This window comes from Panulirus ornatus, chromosome 6, assembly GCF_036320965.1.
Source record: "Panulirus ornatus isolate Po-2019 chromosome 6, ASM3632096v1, whole genome shotgun sequence".
Taxonomy (NCBI): Eukaryota; Metazoa; Arthropoda; class Malacostraca; order Decapoda; family Palinuridae; genus Panulirus; species Panulirus ornatus.
The window spans coordinates 36,144,697-36,166,371 of record NC_092229.1 but is presented as its reverse complement, the minus strand read 5'-3'; the positions used below and the strand labels follow the sequence as shown (position 1 = coordinate 36,166,371).

At 42.5% G+C, this 21,675-nt stretch overlaps 1 protein-coding gene across 8 annotated transcripts in view; it reads right to left on the bottom strand.

The window, feature by feature from the left end:
- Positions 1-18,338: 18,338 nt before the first annotated feature.
- The window catches only part of LOC139749157 (glutaminase kidney isoform, mitochondrial-like), a 488,059-nt gene continuing 484,722 nt past the window's right edge, over positions 18,339-21,675 (bottom strand). For all 8 annotated transcript variants that reach the window (XM_071662800.1, XM_071662801.1, XM_071662799.1 and 5 more), the window contains one exon: positions 18,339-21,045. In XM_071662800.1, the coding sequence (XP_071518901.1) occupies positions 20,908-21,045 (138 nt within the window). In that variant the 3' untranslated portion in view covers positions 18,339-20,907. The remainder of the gene's footprint in view (positions 21,046-21,675) is intronic.

Below are 21,675 nucleotides of genomic sequence, written 5' to 3'. Positions count from 1 at the left end.
CCCTTACATTACTTACTCGATCAAACCACCTCACACCACATATTGTCCTCAAACATCTCATTTCCAACACATCCACCCTACTCCGAAAAACACTATGTTTAGCTCATGCCACGCATCCATATAACATTGTTGGAACCACTATTCCTTCAAAGATACCCATTTTTGCTTTCCGAGATAACGTTCTCGCCTTCCACACATTCTTCAATGCTTCCAGAACCTTCGCCCCCTCCCTTCCGCTCCACGACGCAAGTTTTCCCACAGACAGGAAAAAATTACCAGTGTAATTCGTGTGATCGTGACGCCTGAAGCCCTAGCTCCGTTAAGTGGTAATCCAGTATAAGCCACTTAACAGCTAAGACTCGGGAGTTGTCCAGCTTTGTTTGCTGGTTCAGTAGGACAACTGCAAATGATGGTCTTAGAACTGAACACAGTGGCTGCCTTCATCACCTGTCCGCGGTCCTCTACTTCCTACAGGCGGCAGTACCGTGTGTACTCCTCCGGGGCGTCTACCCTTGTCACGGGTTTTCGTTCCATGGCAGCCGATGTTCCATGGCAGCCGCTACGTTCCATGGCAGCCGCTACGTTGAAAAAATCCCTCGGGAATAACGTACGAGCCACCGTTGGTATGTCGGGTGCCAGCAGAAGCCAAGGGAAAGCGGCTGATGACCGTTCCTTCACTTACCCACGCTGAGTCCACCTTCGCCAGCTTTCGGAGCCGTAGGGTCCATGAAAGGCGGGCCGATGCCACTCCTTTCACTAGGACGACCATTAGACACGTCTTGTCCAAGATAAGGCCGTCTGACGAGGAGAAAGATCAGAGGCGACGATGGTAGCTGGTCGCTGGCCAGGGAGTGAACCAGCGGTTACAGGCTATTGTTCCTTGCCGGAGGGTGGAAGCGTCATATAAAACCCGCGGCAGGTGTCATCCTGGGCAGCAGCTGTACGTACCTCCTGGATGACGGGGGTCACGGAGGTGATCGGGGACAGCGTCCACTGCTCTGGCCATCTTGCAGCCACGTCAGGTGACGTCCGCCTCTACCTCAAGGTCTGCCTGAGTCGAGTCATCCACAGGTGTGCGGGAGAGCGCGTCGGGGATTGCATGCTCCTTACCCTTACGCCACACTGTCGTGAAGGAAAACTGCGTCGTCGTCTTCAGACGCAGAAGACGTGGGTTCTCCACAGCGTCCGTGTGTAGTCGTTCAACATGGGCACCAGCGGCTTGTGATCCAAGAGGAGATCGACATGTGGTAGGCCCGACGGATACAGGAGGCACTTTTCATGGCCACACAGCCGCCACGAGTTCTAACTCCACAATCGCTTAGCTTGTCTCCGCGTCGCAAAAAGAACGAGAAGTCTTCCACACCTTTCAGACGCGAGGCGTGTCTGCAGAACTGTAGGAAGGGCGGGATCAAGGTGGACGAGAACTTGAGTTGGTGGTCCTCACGAAATCATTTCTGGGGCTGAGAAGGGAGCGGAGGCTGTCTGCCGCTGTTGCTGTGCTCGGGGGTGAAGTCTGCTAGCTAGTTCACGCGACCCAAAAATGAGCTGCGGTCCGTGATTTTGGGTGAGAAGGGGGGGGGGGGGGGGGTGGAATCCGCGATCACACTCACCTTAGCTGGGTCTGCAGTCACACCCTCGGGTTTCCCACATCGTTGAAAGATACGAACAGGTTATCCACGACCTTGCACAGTCGTCCTCTGTGGACACGAATCTCATGTGGCCGCGTAGATATTTGTAACGTCCCCACGGCGTGATGAAGGTGGTGACCAGCTTCGCCTCCTTTGTTAGCGGATACTGCCAGTACCGCGTCCATCATGGTGAAATATCTGGAGCCGGGAGCGACCTCCTCAACAGCGCTGCGTGTTGCTGGGGTAAGGTGGGTGAACCGTAAAACTTGCTTGTTCCGCTTGGTGAGGTCGACGGTGATGGGGACTCCTCTCTTGTGCTTCGATGTGTCCACCATGGGATGACAACACTCCGATACCTCGTCACCTGGTGGCTGGATGATCCCTTGTTGCACAAACCTGTCTGACACTTGCCTGGTGTCTGCTGGCTAGGCGAGGGGGATGGCCCGGGGAGTGTGGAGTGCAAAGGGCTGCACCTCCTCCTGACAGCCTGTCCTTGTGTCGCAGCGAGGAGTCAGCCTACAGCACCGAGGTAGACCTGGCAGGGAAGTCTCAGACTGTTCAAATGAGTCACAGCGTCGCAAGCGCTCATCAACGCGCGCCATCAAACAACAAGCAGAACGTCGCCAGTAGTGTGATGGCTGAGGTGCGGCGGTACATCATGAAGGACGAGAAAAGCGGTGTCATTCCTGGGGAGAGAAGTGCTGCTATTGTGGCCACACACACGGTGCACTTCAAGAAAGTGTGTCGCAACAAACTACAAGATCCGCAGGAACTCCGCGACAACAACAAGCCGACAGGTGAAGCTGGCCGTTGCCTGAAGCTCAGTGACGTCCACAGGTCCCCAGCCAAGCGTCACGCGCCCAAAGTCAACGTCATAGTGTTTTTACCTGACGAGACACGTCGAGTTGCTTTGCTGTAAACGCTCTACCGCTGCAACAGCTTGGTCTCCATGAGTCTGACCTCTCCTGTCTGCAGGACGAAGAGGTTCTCGGGGCAAACAGCAGTAAATTGTCACCTGTGGCATCATTCAAGGCAATTCTCACCCTGGGAGATGTGTCAACCGACACCACCGTCGACATGACATAGAGGACGTCCTGCTCTCCTAGCCTGACGCCAGAGCCCTCATCATCATCCCTGGTAACTACCCGCAGCAGATTAAGTCGCTCCACAACTGATGCCCGGCCCATGTTAACCCTGATGTCCCCATTGCCCAGCAGTGGGAGGAGGATCGCCAGAAGCTTCTGGAAGATTTCAAGGTTATAGGCTTGCCTAACCTAACATAACCTAACCTAACCCTTTTACATTCATTTTTTCCCCGGAGTAAGACTCCATTGTCCACTGTGAGACATCTTTCAGAATTAAACTCTGCCTTGTTCCAGTATCCCTCATATAAAAACTTTCTTCTCAGGACTACCTTTAATTCCAACCTTTCCTTCAGTAATATATGGCTCATAAATTGCACACTTTGGTTTACCCACATTATATTCATTACTTCTTACCTTACTAATATCATGTTTCTGTTCCCAAACAACATTTTATCTTATCGTCTTTGGTGATTTTTGACACTGATATTTACCATGACCAAATTCTCCACATCCCAAACATTTCATTAGTGGTCTCTCCTGTCTAGTAACATAAGGGCTATGACTAAACTGAGGTCTTGAATGCCTGTATTGTGTTTGTCTTTGGAATCTCCTGCATTGTTTTGTGGCTCATAGTTATGTGAACCTTCCACAAAATATGTTGACTAGGCTGTTGAACATTTGAATAGTGTGGATATCTATAAGTTTTTCATAATTCCTTATATTACTCTGTCTTGCATAATGTAGATATTTATAAATTTTGACATAATTCTGTCTACTACTCTATCATACGTTGTTTACATGCTATTTCTTTCTTACAATATTTGTTAGCTAATTCTAACTGGTCAGCCATCCTGGCTGCTTCCGTCACATTTTTCACTCCACCCTTCCATATTTCATAATATATTTCAGGTTGTAAGCCACTTTTGAACTGTTCCAACAGGATTAGTTGCCTCCGCTCCTCAATTGTTTCTAAATTTTGTTTTACACCATCTGTCAAACGTCATCCCACATTCTCTAGCCATCTCCAGGTGAGTTTGTCCGCTAATTTTCTTGACGTCCCTAAACCTTCTCCTGTATGTTTCTGCGTCCAATTCCACAGTTATTAATACTGCTTCCTTAACAGCCTTATGATCTACTGATTCCATTAAACTAAGACATTCATATGCCTCTCTAGCCTTACCCTTGAATTTACTCTGCACCAACATAGCCCAGTCAATTTCATCCCATTTTTTAATAGTTGCAAGTTTTTCAAACTGAACAAAGAAGTCCTCAGCTTCTTTTTCTATAAACTCAGGTAACTGACTGACTTCATCATCTTTATCTCCAAATTTTCTTCTTGAACTTGTCCTTTCTTCTATTTCTGATTGTCTAAGCTTTACTTCTTTATCAGCCTGGATTCTCTCTTTCTCTACCTCTATTTGTATTTTCTTAAGCTAAAATTCTAATCTTAATTTCTCCATTGCAACTTTTTCACTATTATCAACATCTTGAGGATCCTTCAATATTGATAAGGACACCAACTGGTCAATCAGTTCTCTCTGCATGTCACTTTTGACATGTGTCATCAGAGATATTCCATAATCAACTTCCACCTGGTTCAGTTCATCTTTACTACACTGGTACAGAAAATGTATATCCTGGGTTTCACTAAACTTCTTAACGTTATCTGTCATGTTTAAACACACTGTATTTACAAGTATGAACACTTACTTGTTTAGAGAAATCTTCTCCATATATTTCAAGAGAGCACAGTAGAGTACTAACCCACAACAATTCGGACAGCTTGAATTACATGGTTTCACAATTTCAGCTCACTGGACTGTGTTCACGTATTCATATCCTGGACAACAGGTTCCACAGTTCACAATCCCAGACAGCAGGTTCCACAGTTCAAGATCCCGGACGGGCCCCCATGTTACGTTCTGCCTCTACCCATTACACATTAAATGGTGTATAATCAGCCCATTGGCCCATTAAAACAGATAACTGAAATAACAGCTTCTGTTAACATAAAGATTAGGGCTAGACACAGATTCTCTCACAATCTGGCTAAAGGCTGACAGCTGACGGCCGTAATGATAAACCTAATTTTCCCTTCTTCTCAAGTTGGTCAAATACCGAACACAGATAAAGATCTATAAAGATATATTTATAATAGCATAATAAACATGGCTCTCTCGTAACACAATATCATTCATTCTTGATACATAGATCTCTCTCTATATTACTTTACTTAACATCACTCTGGCAAATTCACTGGCCTCAGCTATACAACATAAGTGGACCTAGTGGATTGCACCAACAACGGGATATAGAGTATTTTATCAATTTACAAGGTGACCTACAGGAGTGCATCAACTTAAAAGTTTTCTAAAGAGCATTACATCAACTTCTAATAGGACCTAGAGGATTTCATCGACTTAGAAGTGGATGAAAAGCATTGAATGATCTTACAGGGGATCTAGAAGATTGCATGAAATTACAAGGTGACCGAGAGGATTGCTCTATCTTACATGGGGACCTAGAGTATTGTGTCAACTTACAAGGGGACCTAGAACATTGCATCAACTTACAAGGGGACCTAAAGGATTGCATCAACTTACCTGGCGACCTAAAGGACTGTACTAACATACAAGTTGACCAAAAGAACTGCATAAAATTACAAGGAAACATAGATTATTGTATCAGATTACAAGGGGACCAAAAACATTGCGTCAACTTATAAGAGGACCAGTGGGATTGCACAAACTTACAAGGGGACCTAAAGGATTGCATCAACTTACAAGGGGATCTAGAAGATTCCAACAACTCACAATGGGTCATGGTGTATTGTGTAAACTTACAAGGGGACCTATAACAATGAATCAACTTATAAGGGGGCCTATAACAATGAATCAACTTATAAGGGGGCCTATAACAATGAATCAACTTATAAGGGGACCTAGAAGATTCAAACAACTTATAAGGGGACCAAAAGTATTACACCAAATCGCAAGGGTACTTAGAGGATTGCACCAAGTTACAAGGTGACCTAGAGGATTTCATCAACTTACAAGGTACCTAAATGATTACATCAACTTCTTAGGGCATCTAGAACATTTCTTTATCTTACAAGAGGACTTACAGCATTGCATTAATTTGCATGGGGATATAGATAATTATATCAACTTGCAAAGGAACCTATATGTGTGCACGAACTTAAATGGGGTTTTAGAGCATTGCATCAACTTACAAGGGGGCTTATAGGATTTTATCAACTTAGAGGGGGATCTAGAGCATTGAATCATATTACAAGGGGGCTTAGAGGATTGCATTAGCTTAAATGGGAACAAATTATTGTATGAACTTACAAGGGGACCTAAAACATCGCAACAACATATAAAGGGACCTAGAACATTGCACCAACATATAAGGGGACCTAGAACATTGCACCAACATATAAGGGGACCTGGAGGATTGCCACAGCTTACGAAGCGAACTAAAGGATTGTGTCAACTAGGAAGGGAACCTAGAGGATTGCACCAACTTACAAGGAGACCTAGAGCATTGCATCAACTTACAAGAGTACCTAAATGACTGCATCAACTTATAAGGAGATCTAGAAGAATGCACGAACATACAAGAGGACTAAAAGGATTGCATCAATTTACGAAGGGACCCAGAGAATTGCACCAAATTACAATAGGCCGTAAAGGATTTCATCAACTTACAGGGGGACCAAGAACATTGCATCAACTTACAAGTGTACCTAAAGGATTTCATCAACTTATAAGGGTATCTAGAGCAATGAATAATCTTACAGGTTGACCTAGGGAATTGCATCAAATTAGAAGTTGACTTAGAGGATTGCACCAACATACATCGGGACATAGAGCATTGTATCAACTTACAAGGGGAACTAGAACATTACCTCAACTTAAAAGGGGACCTAGAGAATTGCACCAACTTACAAGGGGACCTAAAGGCCTGCATCAACTTACAAGGGGAGTTAGAGGATTGCACTAACTTACAAGGAAACAGAGTATTGTATCAACTTACAAGGGAACAAAAATATTGCATCAACTTACAAGGTGACCTAAATGATTGCATCAACTTACAAGGGTACCTAGAGGATTGCATCAAATTACTAGGGGATCCAGGGTATTCAGTCGTCTTACAGGGGGACCTAGAGATTTGTATCAAATTACAAGGGGACCCAGAGGACTGCACTAACTTACAAGGTAACCTAGATGATCGCATCAACTTATAAGGGACCCAGAGGACTGCACTAACTTCCAAGGGGACATAGAGGATTGCACCAACTTACAAGGGGACCTGGAACAATACATCAGCTTGCAATGGTTCCTAGAAGATTGCACCATCTTACAAGGATACCTAAAGGATCGCACCAACTTATAAAGGGACATAGAGTATTGTATCTACTTACAAGGGGACCTAGAACATGGCATCAATTAAAAAGGGGACCTGAAGGATTGCATCAACTTACACAGGACATAGAAGATTGGATAACCTTACAATGGGAGGAAGAGTATTGTATCAACTTATAAGGCGACCAAGAGCATTGCATGAACTTACTTAGTGGATTGCACCAGTTTACAAGGGGACATACAGGATCACACCAACTTAGAAGGGGACATAGCTTATTGCTTCAATTTACAAGGGGACCTAAAGAATTGCATCAACTGACAAGGGGACATAAAGGTTTGCACCAACTTATAAGGAGACATAGCGTATTGTATCAACTTACAAGGTGATCTAGAGCTTTGGGTTAGGTTAGAAGGTAAGTAGATTATTGTATCAACTTACAAGGGGCACCTAGAACATTGCATCAACTTACAAGGGGACTTAGAAGATTGCACCAAATTACAAGGAGCCAAAAGAATTGCACCAACTTACGAGTGGATCTAGAGGATTGCATCAACTAAGAGGAACACGTAGAGGATTTCATCAATTTACAAGGGAAACTAGAGAATTGCATAAACTTACAAGGGTATCTGATGACTGCATCAACTTACAAAGGGAACTAGAAGATTTCATAAACTTACAAGGGGACATAGAGGATTGCCCCAATTTACTAGGGGACATAGAGGATTGCACTAACTTATAACGGGACATAGAGTATCGTATCAACTTACAAGGGAACCTAAAGGATTGCATCAACTTACAATAGGACCTAGAGGATTGCATCAACTTATAAGAGGACATAGAATATTTTATCAACTTACCAGGGCACCTTGAATATTGCATCAACTCACTAGGGGACATAGAAGATTGCCCCAACTTACTAGGGGACTAATAGTATTGCATCAACTAATGAGGGGACCTAGAAGATTGCACCAACTTACTAGGGGACTAATAGTATTGCATCAACTAATGAGGGGACCTAGAAGATTGCACCAACTTACTAGGGGACTAATAGTATTGCATCAACTAATGAGGGGACCTAGAAGATTGCACCAACTTACAAGGGGACGTAGAGGATTTCATTAGCTTACAAGAGAACCTAGAGCATTGCATCAATTTACAAGGTACTTAAATGATTACATCAACTCGCTAGGGGATCTAGAGCATTGCATCATCTTTCAAGGGGACTTAGAGTACTGCATTAACCTACAAGGTGACATAGAGTATTGTAACAACTTACAAGGGTACCTAGAGCATTTCATCAACTTGCAAGGGATTTTAGATGATTGCATCAGCTCACAAGAGGATATGGAGCATTGGATCAACTTCCAGGGTGACCTAGAGGATTGCATGAAATTGCAAGGGGACTTAGAGAGTTGCATTAACTTAGAAGGTGACTTAGAGCATTGTTTCAAGTTACAAGTGACATAATGTATTGTATCTACTTACAAGGGGTCCCAGAGGATTGGATCAACATAGTGGGTGATTTAGAACATTGCATCAACTTACAAGGGGACCTAGAGGATTTCATCAATTTATAAGGGAACCTAGAGCATTGCATAAACTTACAAAGGGTTTTAGAGCATTCCGCCTATTACAAGAGGGACCTAGTGGAAAATAATCAACTCAAAACTGGATCTAGAGCATTCCATCATCTTACATGGAGACCTATAGGATTGAATCAACTTACAAGGGGACCTTGAGGATTGCACCAAATTACAAGGGAACATAAGGTATCTTTTCAACTTAGAAGGGGACTTAGAGCATTGATTCAACTTACAACGGGACATACAGTATCATATGAACTTACAAGGGGACCTAGAACATTGCACCAACTTACAAGGGGACCTAGAACATTGCACCAACTTACAAGGAGACCTAGAACATTGCACCAACTTACAAGGGGACCTAGAGGATTGCATCCATTTACAACGGGACCTAAAGAATTGAATCAACTTACAAGGAGACCGAGAGGATAGCACTAACTTGCGAGGGGACATACAGGAGTACATCAACTTAAATCGGGTTTTAGAGCAGTTCATCAACTTAGAAGGGGGCCTACAGGATTTAATGAATTTAGATGAGTATCTAGAGTATTGAATCATTTTATAGGGGGATCTAGATGATCGCATGAAATTACAAGGAGACCTAGAGGATTGCATTAACTTAGACGGGGACATAGAGGGTTGGATCACCTTACAAGGGGACATAGAGTATTGTATCATCTTACAAGGTAACCTAGAACATTGCATCAGCTTAAAAGGAGACCTAAAGGATTGCATGAACTTACACGGGGACATAGAGGATTGGATCACATTGCAAGGGGACAAAGAGTATTGTATCAACTTATAGGGAGACCTAGAGCATTGTATCAACTTAGAGGGGTACCTAGAGGATTACACGAACTTAAAAGAGGACATAGTAGATTGCACCAATTCACAAGAGAACACAGAGGATTGCACTAACTTTGAAGGGAACATAGAATATTGTTTCAACTTACAGGGGAACCTAAAGGATTGCATCAACTTACAAAGGGACATAGAGATTTGCACTAACTTACAAGGAGACATAGAGTGTTGTATCAACATAAAGGGAGATCTAGAGCTTTGCATCAACTTGCAAGGGGACCTAAAACATTACAATAACGTATAAGGGGGACCTAAAGAATTAAATCAACTTACAAAGAGATTCAGAGGGTAACACCAACTCATAAGGGAACGTACAGTATTGTATCGCCTTACAAGGGGATAGGGTATTTTTTCAACTTACGAGGGGATGTAGAGTTTGCATCAACTTACAAGGGGAGCTAGAGAATTAGATGACCTTACAAGGGGACATAGATAACTGCACCAACTTACGAGGGGACATACAGTATTGTATCAACTAACAAGGGGACCTAAATGATTGTATCAACTTACTAGGGGTTCTAGAGCATTGCATCATCTTATAGGGAGACTTAGAGCATTGCATTAACCTACAAGGAGACATAGAGTATTGTAACAATTTATAAGGAGACCTAAAGGAATGCATCAATTTAAAGGGGGTATAGAGTGTTGTATCAACTTACAAGGGGACTTAATATATTGCATCAACCTAGAGAATTGGACAAATTTACAATGGGACGCAGTAGATGGCACCAGCTTACAAGGGGACATAGAGGATTGCACCAACTTACAAGGGGACATAGAGTTTTGTCTCAACTTGCAAGGGGACCTAAAGGATTGTCTCAACTTACAAGGGGACCTAGGAAGTTTTATCAATTCACAAGGGGACCTAGATTATTACATGAACTTACAAGGGACCAAAATGATTGCATCAACTTGCTTGGGTATCTGTAGCATTTCATTATCCTACAAGGGGACTTATAGCACTGTATTAATTCATAAGGGTACATAGAGTATTGTATCAAATTGCAAGGGGACCTACAGGAGTGCATCACCTGAAAAGGGGTTTTGGAGCATTGCATCAACTTACAAGGAGACCTAAAGGACTTCATCAACTTAGAAGGGGACCTAGGGACTGCACTAACATGGTGACGTAGAGTATTGTATCAACTTACAAGAGGACCTAGAACATTGCTTCAACTTACGTTGGGTCCTAGAGGATTGCATCAACTTACAAGGGGACATAAAGTATTGTGTCAACTTACAATGAGAATTAGAGAATTGCACCAACTTACAAGGGGACATAAAGCATTGTATCAACTTACAATGGGATCTGGAACATTGCATCAACTTGCAAGGGTCCTGGAAGATTGCGCCAACTTGCAAGGGGACCAGAAGGATTACACCAGTTTACCAGGGGACCTTGAGGATTGCACCAGATTACAAAGGGACTTGGAGCATTGCATCACCTACAAGGGAATATAGCATATATCATCTTACAAGGGCGCCCTAGAGCATTGCATCAACTTACAAGGGGACTTAAAGCATTGCATCAACTTACAAGGGATGTAGAGTATTGTATTAGCTTACAAGGGGAGATGGAGCATTGCATCAACTTACAAAGGGACATAAAGGATTCCATCACCTTACAAGGGGACCCAGAGGATTGCACCAACTGATAAAGGCTATATAGAACATTGTATCAGTTTAAAAAACGGATCCTAAAAGACTGCATCAACTTACACGGTCTCATAGAGGAATGAATGAACTTACAAGGGGCCATAGATTATTGTATCAACTTATAAAGCAAAGTAGAGCATTGCATCACCTTACAAGGGGACCGAGAGGATTGCACAAGCTAAGTAGCGGATTGTAACACTTAAAAGGGGACACAGAGCATTGTTTCAACTTACAAGGGCACCTAAAGGATTGCATCAACTTACAAGGGGACACAGATGTTTGCATCAACTTACGAAGGGACATAGATTTTTATATCAACTTTCAGGGGAATCTAGAGCTTTGAATCAACTTACAAGGGACCTAGGTATTGTATCAACTTACAAGGGACCTAGGTATTGTATCAACTTACAAGTGGACCTAGAGCATTGCATCAACTAACAAGGGGAACTAGAGGAATGTACGAACTTACAAGTAGATATAGAGGATTGCGTCAATTTAAAAGGGGACATAGAGATTTGCACTAACTTACAAGGGGACATAGAGGATAGTACCAAGTTACGAGAAGACATAGAGTATTGTATAAAGTTACAATGTGACGTATAGGATTGTATCAACTTACAAGGGGACAGAGAGTATCGTATCAACTTACAAGGGGACCTAAAACATTGCATCGACTTCGAAGGGGACCTAGACGATTGAATAAACTTCCGAGGGGACTTAGAGCATTACATCAACTTATATGTGATTTAATGTTGTATCATCTTACAGGGGGACCTAGATCATTGCATCACCTTACATGGAGACCTAACGGACTGCATCAAATTACACGGGGACATCGAGAACTGCATGAACTTACAAGGGGCCATAGAGGGTTCTATCAACTTACAAGATGACATAAAGTATTGTATCAAGTAATAAGGGGAACTAGAGTATTGCATCCACTTACAACGGGACCTAAAGGACTGCATAAACTTACAAGGGGACATAATGGGTTTCCTCAATTTACAAGGGGACCTGGAACATTAATTCAACTTACAAGGGGACCTAGAGGATTTCGTCAACTTAAAAGGGGGCCTAGAGGGTTGCCTCAATTTACAAGGGAGAGTAAAGGATTGCATCAACTTACAAGGGGACATAGAGTATTGTATCAACATACAAAGGGACCTAGAGGATTGCATGAACTTACAAGAAGAGATAGAGGATTTCATTGACTTACAAGGAGGCCTAAATGATTACATGAACCTACTAGGGGATCTAGAGCATTGCATCAACTTACATGGAGTCTTAAATCATTGCATCAACTTACTAGGGAATCTAGAGGATTGCTTCAATCTACAAGGGAACATAGAGCATTGTATCAACTTACAAGGGAACATAAAAGAATCTCCAAAATTTGGAGGTGTTATATAAAGTTTAACCCAGATAAATGTAAATATTGAGACTGGTACAGCGTGAAAGAAGGCCTTGATACGAATGTTCTCAGCAGACTGTAAGGTGCAGGAATCTATGAGTGAGAGACATGGGATCCCACCGGGAGATATTAGTAAAGAAGGACAAAGAATTAATAGAGAAGGTTCAGAGGAGGGAACAAAGATGGTGCCAGAAGTACGAAAGCCGAGTTACAGGTAAAGATTAAAGGCCTTGAATTTGTACATCGCAGAAGAAAATGTGTAAGGGGTGACTTGATCATGACCCTTAAACGTAAGAACGGACTTAATGACGTAGAGTGAACAGTTCTTCGAGAGATGTAGGGACAGAGCAACTAGTGGAAATATCATGAAGTTAAGTAAAATACAAGTTGATGAAGAACAAAAATGTTATGATGTATTATAGTGTAAGAGGCGAATGAATGGAATGACTGACGACATGATTAATGCTGACGACACAGAAATTTTAGTTGTGTGTTAGGAAAGAGGTGGTCTTACTCTTGTGTATAAGAAATATGATGTTTAGCCTGGCAGTTTAATGTGTACCAAACTGGAAGAACCAAAGCTAACACGGAGGGAGTGAGATGGTTCCAGTCATCATTCCAACACACCTAGCCTAACCTAACCTAACCTAACCTAACCTAACCTAACACGGAGGGAGTGAGATGGTTCCAGTCATCATTTCAACACACCTAACCTAACCTAACCTAACCTAACCTAACCTAACCTAACACGGAGGGAGTGAGATGGTTCCAGTCATCATTCCAACACACCTAACCTAACCTAACCTAACCTAACCTAACCTAACCTAACACGGAGGGAGTGAGATGGTTCCAGTCATCATTCCAACACACCTAACCTAACCTAACCTAACCTAACCTAACCTAACACGGAGGGAGTGAGATGGTTCCAGTCATCATTTCAACACACCTAACCTAACCTAACCTAACCTAACCTAACACGGAGGGAGTGAGATGGTTCCAGTCATCATTCCAACACACCTAACCTAACCTAACCTAACCTAACCTAACCTAACCTAACACGGAGGGAGTGAGATGGTTCCAGTCATCATTTCAACACACCTAACCTAACCTAACCTAACCTAACCTAACACGGAGGGAGTGAGATGGTTCCAGTCAGCATTCCAACACACCTAACCTAACCTAACCTAACCTAACCTAACACGGAGGGAGTGAGATGGTTCCAGTCATCATTGCAACACACCTAACCTAACCTAACCTAACCTAACACGGAGGGAGTGAGATGGTTCCAGTCAGCATTCCAACACACCTAACCTAACCTAACCTAACCTAACCTAACACGGAGGGAGTGAGATGGTTCCAGTCATCATTTCAACACACCTAACCTAACCTAACCTAACCTAACCTAACACGGAGGGAGTGAGATGGTTCCAGTCATCATTTCAACACACCTAACCTAACCTAACCTAACCTAACCTAACACGGAGGGAGTGAGATGGTTCCAGTCATCATTGCAACACACCTAAGTCTGATACTTCCCTGGCTGGCTGGCTGCTGCCTATGATGACTGAGTGTGAGATGGTTGCGGCTGCCGCGTCAACACATCTAAGTCAGGAGGGAAGCACTTCCTCGCGTGGCTGCTGTCTACAACCTGCTGGGGTTTGACGTGGGCCAGTGGCGCTCTTCAGCCGGCAGAGGTCAACTGTCAAACTGTCTCCCCCCCCCACCCAAGCTGGATAATTGGACCAGCCTGATTGGTCGTACCATCTTCACACGAGTCTCTCAACTTGCAATGAATCCAACATTGTAGACGAGATAGATCACTTTACCAGTGAACCAGCGACTCAGTGAAAATGTTCTCGAGTGGTTTAAGCCGTTCAGAACTACGATCGCCCGAGGTCAACACTTTGTGACCGCCGTACACCAGCATGACCCTCACTGTGGCACCCAGACCTCCCGCTCCACCCTCCAACCTCCATCACCACAACCAAGAGGTGCTCGTGCAGACAGCTGCAAGAACAGTCCTACAACTGTTCTTGTAAATGTATGTAAATAATTCATGAACAAGTGAACACTTAAGCAAGCATATAGCTTAGTCACACTTAAGTTAGCATATAGCTTAGTCACACTTAAGTTAGCATATAGCTTAGTCACACTTAAGTTAGCATATAGCTTAGTCACACTTAAGTTAGCATATAGCTTAGTCACACTTAAGTTAGCATATAGCTTAGTTTCCCACAATTGTGTATTACAGCTGCTATATCACTGTAACTCAACCAACGTCAAATTGTTCATAACTTACTGTTCACCTTTACACACTTAGTGAATATCATCACAGCATTACTACAGTTTAAAAAAGTGTTCTTTATTCCTTCATTTATGTTATATATTCATCCATGGTTCCGGGAGTCACCTCAACATTCCAAAGTCAGGCTGGTAATGCTTCCTACCCTGAGTGGTTGGGTCATGTTGTTAACTTCAATAACAAGCGACAACAACAACATAAGCCGAGAAGCAGTACTGTATCATGAAGGCCACACATCTCACAACAACAACATAAGCCGAGAAGCAGTATTGTATCATGAAGGCCACACATCTCACAACAACAACATAAGCCGAGAAGCAGTATTGTATCATGAAGGCCACACATCTCATAAACTCTTAAGTGGTAAATGGTCCACAGAGAAACATGTAATGAAACAATTCATATTGAAGCAAAGTAAATTTTCTTTTATCATAAGCTTAACAAGGAACTTAGAGCGATACACTAACCCAGAGAAGGAGGAATCCTCACTACTGGCACAGAAGCAAACATTGATAACCCAGAGAAGACATATTTCTTACCACCGGGAAGTGCCAGGCAGTGTTAACCCAGACAAGGTTTATTTCTAACCACTGGGACAATGATAGCACAGACCGGACTCACTGTAACCACTGGAACAGAGGCAAACATAATAACACAGAAAAATCTTATTTCTAGCCACTTAGACAATGCCAGACAATGATAAACCACAAGAGACATATTTCTAACCACTGACAAAACCTCAGAGAATGATAAAAAGAAAGGTTTTATTTCTAACCACCTGAACAATGCCGGATAATAATAACCCAGAGCAGACGTGTTTCAGGTAATGATAACCCAGAGCAGACGTGTTTCAGGTAATGATAACCCAGAGCAGACGTGTTTCAGATAATGATAACCCAGAGCAGATGTGTTTCAGATAATGATAACCCAGAGCAGACGTGTTTCAGGTAATGATAACCCAGAGCAGACGTGTTTCAGATAATGATAACCCAGAGCAGACGGGTTTTAGTTAATGATAACCCAGAGCAGACGTGTTTCAGGTAATGATAACCCAGAGCAGACGTGTTTCAGATAATGATAACCCAGAGCAGACGTGTTTCAGATAATGATAACCCAGAGCAGACGTGTTTCAGATAATGATAACCCAGAGCAGACGTGTTTCAGATAATGATAACCCAGAGCAGACGTGTTTCAGATAATGATAACCCAGAGCAGACGTGTTTCAGATAATGATAACCCAGAGCAGACGTGTTTCAGATAATGATAACCCAGAGCAGACGTGTTTCAGATAATGATAACCCAGAGCAGACGTGTTTCAGATAATGATAACCCAGAGCAGACGTGTTTCAGATAATGATAACCCAGAGCAGACGTGTTTCAGATAATGATAACCCAGGCCAGACGTGTTTCATATAATGATAACCCAGAGCAGACGTGTTTCAGATAATGATAACCCAGAGCAGACGTGTTTCAGATAATGATAACCCAGAGCAGACGTGTTTCAGATAATGATAACCCAGAGCAGAACGTGTTTCATATAATGATAACCCAGAGCAGACGTGTTTCAGATAATGATAAACCAGAGCAGACGTGTTTCATATAATGATAACCCAGAGCAGACGTGTTTCAGATAATGATAACCCAGAGCAGACGTGTTTCAGATAATGATAACCCAGAGCAGACGTGTTTCAGATAATGATAACCCAGAGCAGACGTGTTTCATATAATGATAACCCAGAGCGGACGTGTTTCATATAATGATAACCCAGAGCAGACGTGTTTCAGATAATGATAACCCAGAGCAGACGTGTTTCAGATAATGATAACCCAGAGCAGACGTGTTTCAGATAATGATAACCCAGAGCAGACGTGTTTCAGATAATGATAACCCAGAGCAGACGTGTTTCAGATAATGATAACCCAGAGCAGACGTGTTTCAGATAATGATAACCCAGAGCAGACGTGTTTCAGATAATGATAACCCAGAGCAGACGTGTTTCAGATAATGATAACCCAGAGCAGACGTGTTTCAGATAATGATAACCCTAGAGCAGACGTGTTTCAGATAATGATAACCCAGAGCAGACGTGTTTCAGATAATGATAACCCAGAGCAGACGTGTTTCAGATAATGATAACCCAGAGCAGACGTGTTTCAGATAATGATAACCCAGAGCAGACGTGTTTCAGATAATGATAACCCAGAGCAGACGTGTTTCAGATAATGATAACCCAGAGCAGACGTGTTTCAGATAATGATAACCCAGAGCAGACGTGTTTCATATAATGATAACCCAGAGCAGACGTGTTTCAGATAATGATAACCCAGAGCAGACGTGTTTCAGATAATGATAACCCAGAGCAGACGTGTTTCAGATAATGATAACCCAGAGCAGACGTGTTTCATATAATGATAACCCAGAGCAGACGTGTTTCATATAATGATAACCCAGAGCAGACGTGTTTCAGATAATGATAACCCAGAGCAGACGTGTTTCATATAATGATAACCCAGAGCAGACGTGTTTCAGATAATGATAACCCAGAGCAGACGTGTTTCAGATAATGATAACCCAGAGCAGACGTGTTTCATATAATGATAACCCAGAGCAGACGTGTTTCAGATAATGATAACCCAGAGCAGACGTGTTTCAGATAATGATAACCCAGAGCAGACGTGTTTCAGATAATGATAACCAGGAGCAGACGTGTTTCAGATAATGATAACCCAGAGAAGACGTGTTTCAGATAATGATAACCCAGAGTAGACGTGTTTCAGATAATGATAACCCAGAGCAGACGTGTTTCAGATAATGATAACCCAGAGCAGACGTCGTTTCAGATAATGATAACCCAGAGCAGGACGTGTTTCAGATAATGATAACCCAGAGCAGACGTGTTTCATATAATGATAACCCAGAGCTAGACGTGTTTCATATAATGATAACCCAGAGCAGACGTGTTTCAGATAATGATAACCCAGGGCAGACGTGTTTCATATAATGATAACCCAGAGTAGACGTGTTTCAGATAATGATAACCCAGAGCAGACGTGTTTCAGATAATGATAACCCAGAGCAGACGTGTTTCAGATAATGATAACCCAGAGCAGACGTGTTTCATATAATGATAACCCAGAGCAGACGTGTTTCAGATAATGATAACCCAGAGTAGACGTGTTTCAGATAATGATAACCCAGAGCAGACGTGTTTCAGATAATGATAACCCAGAGCAGACGTGTTTCAGATAATGATAACCCAGAGCAGACGTGTTTCAGATAATGATAACCCAGAGCAGACATATTTCTTACCATTAGGAAAGACGGATAATAACAACTCAGAAGAGACATATTCCTTACCACTGGCACAGAGGCAGACAATGATAAGACATAGGCAGACATATCTCTTATTACTGGCATAGAGGCAAACAGAATAAAATAACTGAACCGTTCATATAATTTATTCGAACATGATTTTTTACAATGAAATGTTCGCATTTATCACAATTGAAGAAGTTAGACAAGAATGATCAGTTTGTCTGAATCTCACACAATGTTCTCATTCCTTCTCATCAGTCAGACCTCATAACTGACGTCATATTTGTTATGGATCGAGGCTTAACAATTGATCATCATTTGATATACGTAACGTCAAAAAGAGAACTCAAGAAATAACAAAATAACTTATCAATATTTTTCTATGATAATTTTCAATGATTAGTATCTTTACTATATACGTATGATATAGAATAAATATTCAACCTTTATTGATAAATACTGTTACACATATTCAAGAGATAGATTATAATTAAGTAATATTTTTCTATGATAATTTTTAATGATTAGTATCTTTACTATTTACGTATGATGTAGAATAAATATTTAACCTTTATTGTTAAATACTGTTACACATATTCAAGAGATAGAGTATATCTAAGTTAACATGTTAAAAATAACACAATGTACCAGCTAAATGTCAACTCTTATCCTAGATACAAAAATCTATCTACAGGTGCAAAATGGATATATCTTCCCCATTATTCATATTTCTTTAAGGAAGTAAAAGTTTGTCTCTGGGTTGGCCTGTAAGGGTCGGCCTTCAGTATTAAGATACAATGAATATTTCCTTCCTCTGTTTCTATTTTGTTTTACCACTATGTACGAGGTTCCCCAACACCTTCCACTGGGTGAAGTCAACTTTCGTCTCTTGGTTTTCAAACATGAAAATCTCAAACCACAAAACTGAAATTTATTTGGTAATCATCATAGTTCGTTGTCTCCTATTATCGAACGTTGTCTCCTAGTATGTTGTCTCATATATTATCGTACGTTGTCTCCTATTATCGTACGTTGTCTCCCATTATCGTACGTTGTCTCCTATTATCGTACGTTGTCTCCTACTATCGTACGTTGTCTCCTATTATCGTACGTTGTCTCCTACTATCGTACGTTGTCTCCTACTATCGTACGTTGTCTCCTATTATCGTACACTGTCTCCTACTATCGTACGTTGTCTCCTACTATTGTACGTTGTCTCCTATTATCGTACGTTGTCTCCTATTATCGTACGTTGTCTCTTATCATCGTACGTTGTCATGATTGTTTCGTTATATTTTCAAGAGACTGCTACTTGCAAATTGATCAAGACTAAAGTGTATATTGAATGTGTTTCCAGTGTATAGCTGCACCAAGTGAAAAGTCTTCATTTGATACAACAGTACCTTACTGGCTAACGTTATAACTACAGAAGAGGAATACACATAACGGTGGTTGAACCAGCTGACCTACCTCTACCTTACCCCATGACAAACTCATCCATAAAGAACATAGCCATAATAACAAGAGACGATCATATCATTATTTTACGACTGTTGCTCCTCCACCTGAGCCTGCCCAGAGCGGGTCACGGCTGGGGAGTCTCACTAACACAACAATGTTATGACCAATTATTCTATCCTAACTATCAATATTATGACCAATTATTCTATCCTTACTATCAATAATTCTTTTTCTGGCTTTATGAATGAGATTTTACCATGGAGGGGCAACAGGGATGCTTTATTGGTTTATATAAAAATATTAATTCTATCTTTAAAAAAAGTTCAATACCAAGGGTCATAAGTGAACTAACTTGTACTATACACTCCCCTGTCTCCTGGAAAACATATAACAAATAACAAAATAGAGAAATTATTCAGAAAATTGTAAACAAATAAAGACTGTTTATGGGTACGTCTTACTGTCATTAATTATGCAGGCAAAGAGAATATATATATATGAAGGTGAAATCGCACTTCAGTAGGAGTTCATACAATATCATTTAACATGTAATTTTCCTATACATGTGGCACGACATGTTCCATGGAGACAGTCCACCTCATCATGTGCCAGGACTTAACAGTTATATAAATCCCAACATCACACTTGGTTCCTGCCGTACAACACCAATCGCTGTACGGCAGAAACCAAGTGTGATGTTGAAATTTAGATAATCTTGTTACGTACTGGCACCTGATGAAGTGGATTGTCTACACGAAACATGTCGTGCCACATGTATAGAAAAATTACATGTTAAATGAAATTGTATGAACTCCTACTGAAGTGCGATTTCATCTTTATACTATCATCATGGACAAGTGTGATCATCATATATATATATATATATATATATATATATATATATATATATATATATATATATATATATATATAGTGAAGCGCTAAGTATAGCAGATGCATACACTATATTACAACATATTTGGTAAGTCTTCATCAAGATGTGTCTTATATTTCCTGCTTAACAACATGACTTCTTTGGCAACATGTCTTTTATTGATGTCAACTTTCCCGTGGATGTCCCTGCCACATCAGCACCTCAAGACAAGCTGTAAGGTGTCCCATGGTATCAGGTATGCAGAACAAAACGTAGAATTGAATCTTTTATCGTCACAAGACTGAGGCGACGGCAGCTCCGAGCATCGCACGACACCTTCACCTGCTTGACTGGAATGCAATCTAGTCTGACGTGCCCAAGTCGGTGACCAGCGGAGGGACGTCAATGCCTCTCTTTTTACAGCATTCTACGATCAGGTCACCACACTCGGGGTAGCTGAAGCTGTGGGCGTCATCCAGCGGTGTCCTACCCCACCGATCCTGAGGACAGAGGCATATGGCATTACTGTGGCTCACGGCAAGTCCAGGTAAATATGAAGTGGGTGGTCAGGCAGTGTGGCCAGGCGGTGTGGTCAGGCACTATGGCCAGGTGGTGTGGTCAGGCGGTGTGGCCAGGCGGTGTGGTCAGGTGGTGTGGTCAGGTGGTGTGGTCAGGCAGTGTGGCCAGGTGGTGTGGTCAGGCAGTGTGGTCAGGCGGTGTGGTCAGGCAGTGTGGCCAGGTGGTGTGGTCAGGCAGTGTGGCCAGGTGGTGTGGTCAGGCAGTATGGCCAGGTGGTGTGGTCAGGCGGTGTGGCCAGGTGGTGTGGTCAGGTGGTGTGGTCAGGTGGTGTGGTCAGGCAGTGTGGCCAGGTGGTGTGGTCAGGCAGTGTGGTCAGGCGGTGTGGTCAGGCAGTGTGGCCAGGTGGTGTGGTCAGGTGGTATGCTCAGGCAGTGTGGGCAGGCGGTGTGGTCAGGTGGTATGGTCATTTGGTGTGCCTAGGTGGTGTGGTCAGGCGGTGTGGTCAGGTGGTGTGGTCAGGTGGTGTGGTCAGGCTATATCGTCAGGCGGTGTGGTCAGGCTATGTCGTCAGCCAGTGTGGGTGGAAGAAGTGGTCAGGCGGTATGGTCAGG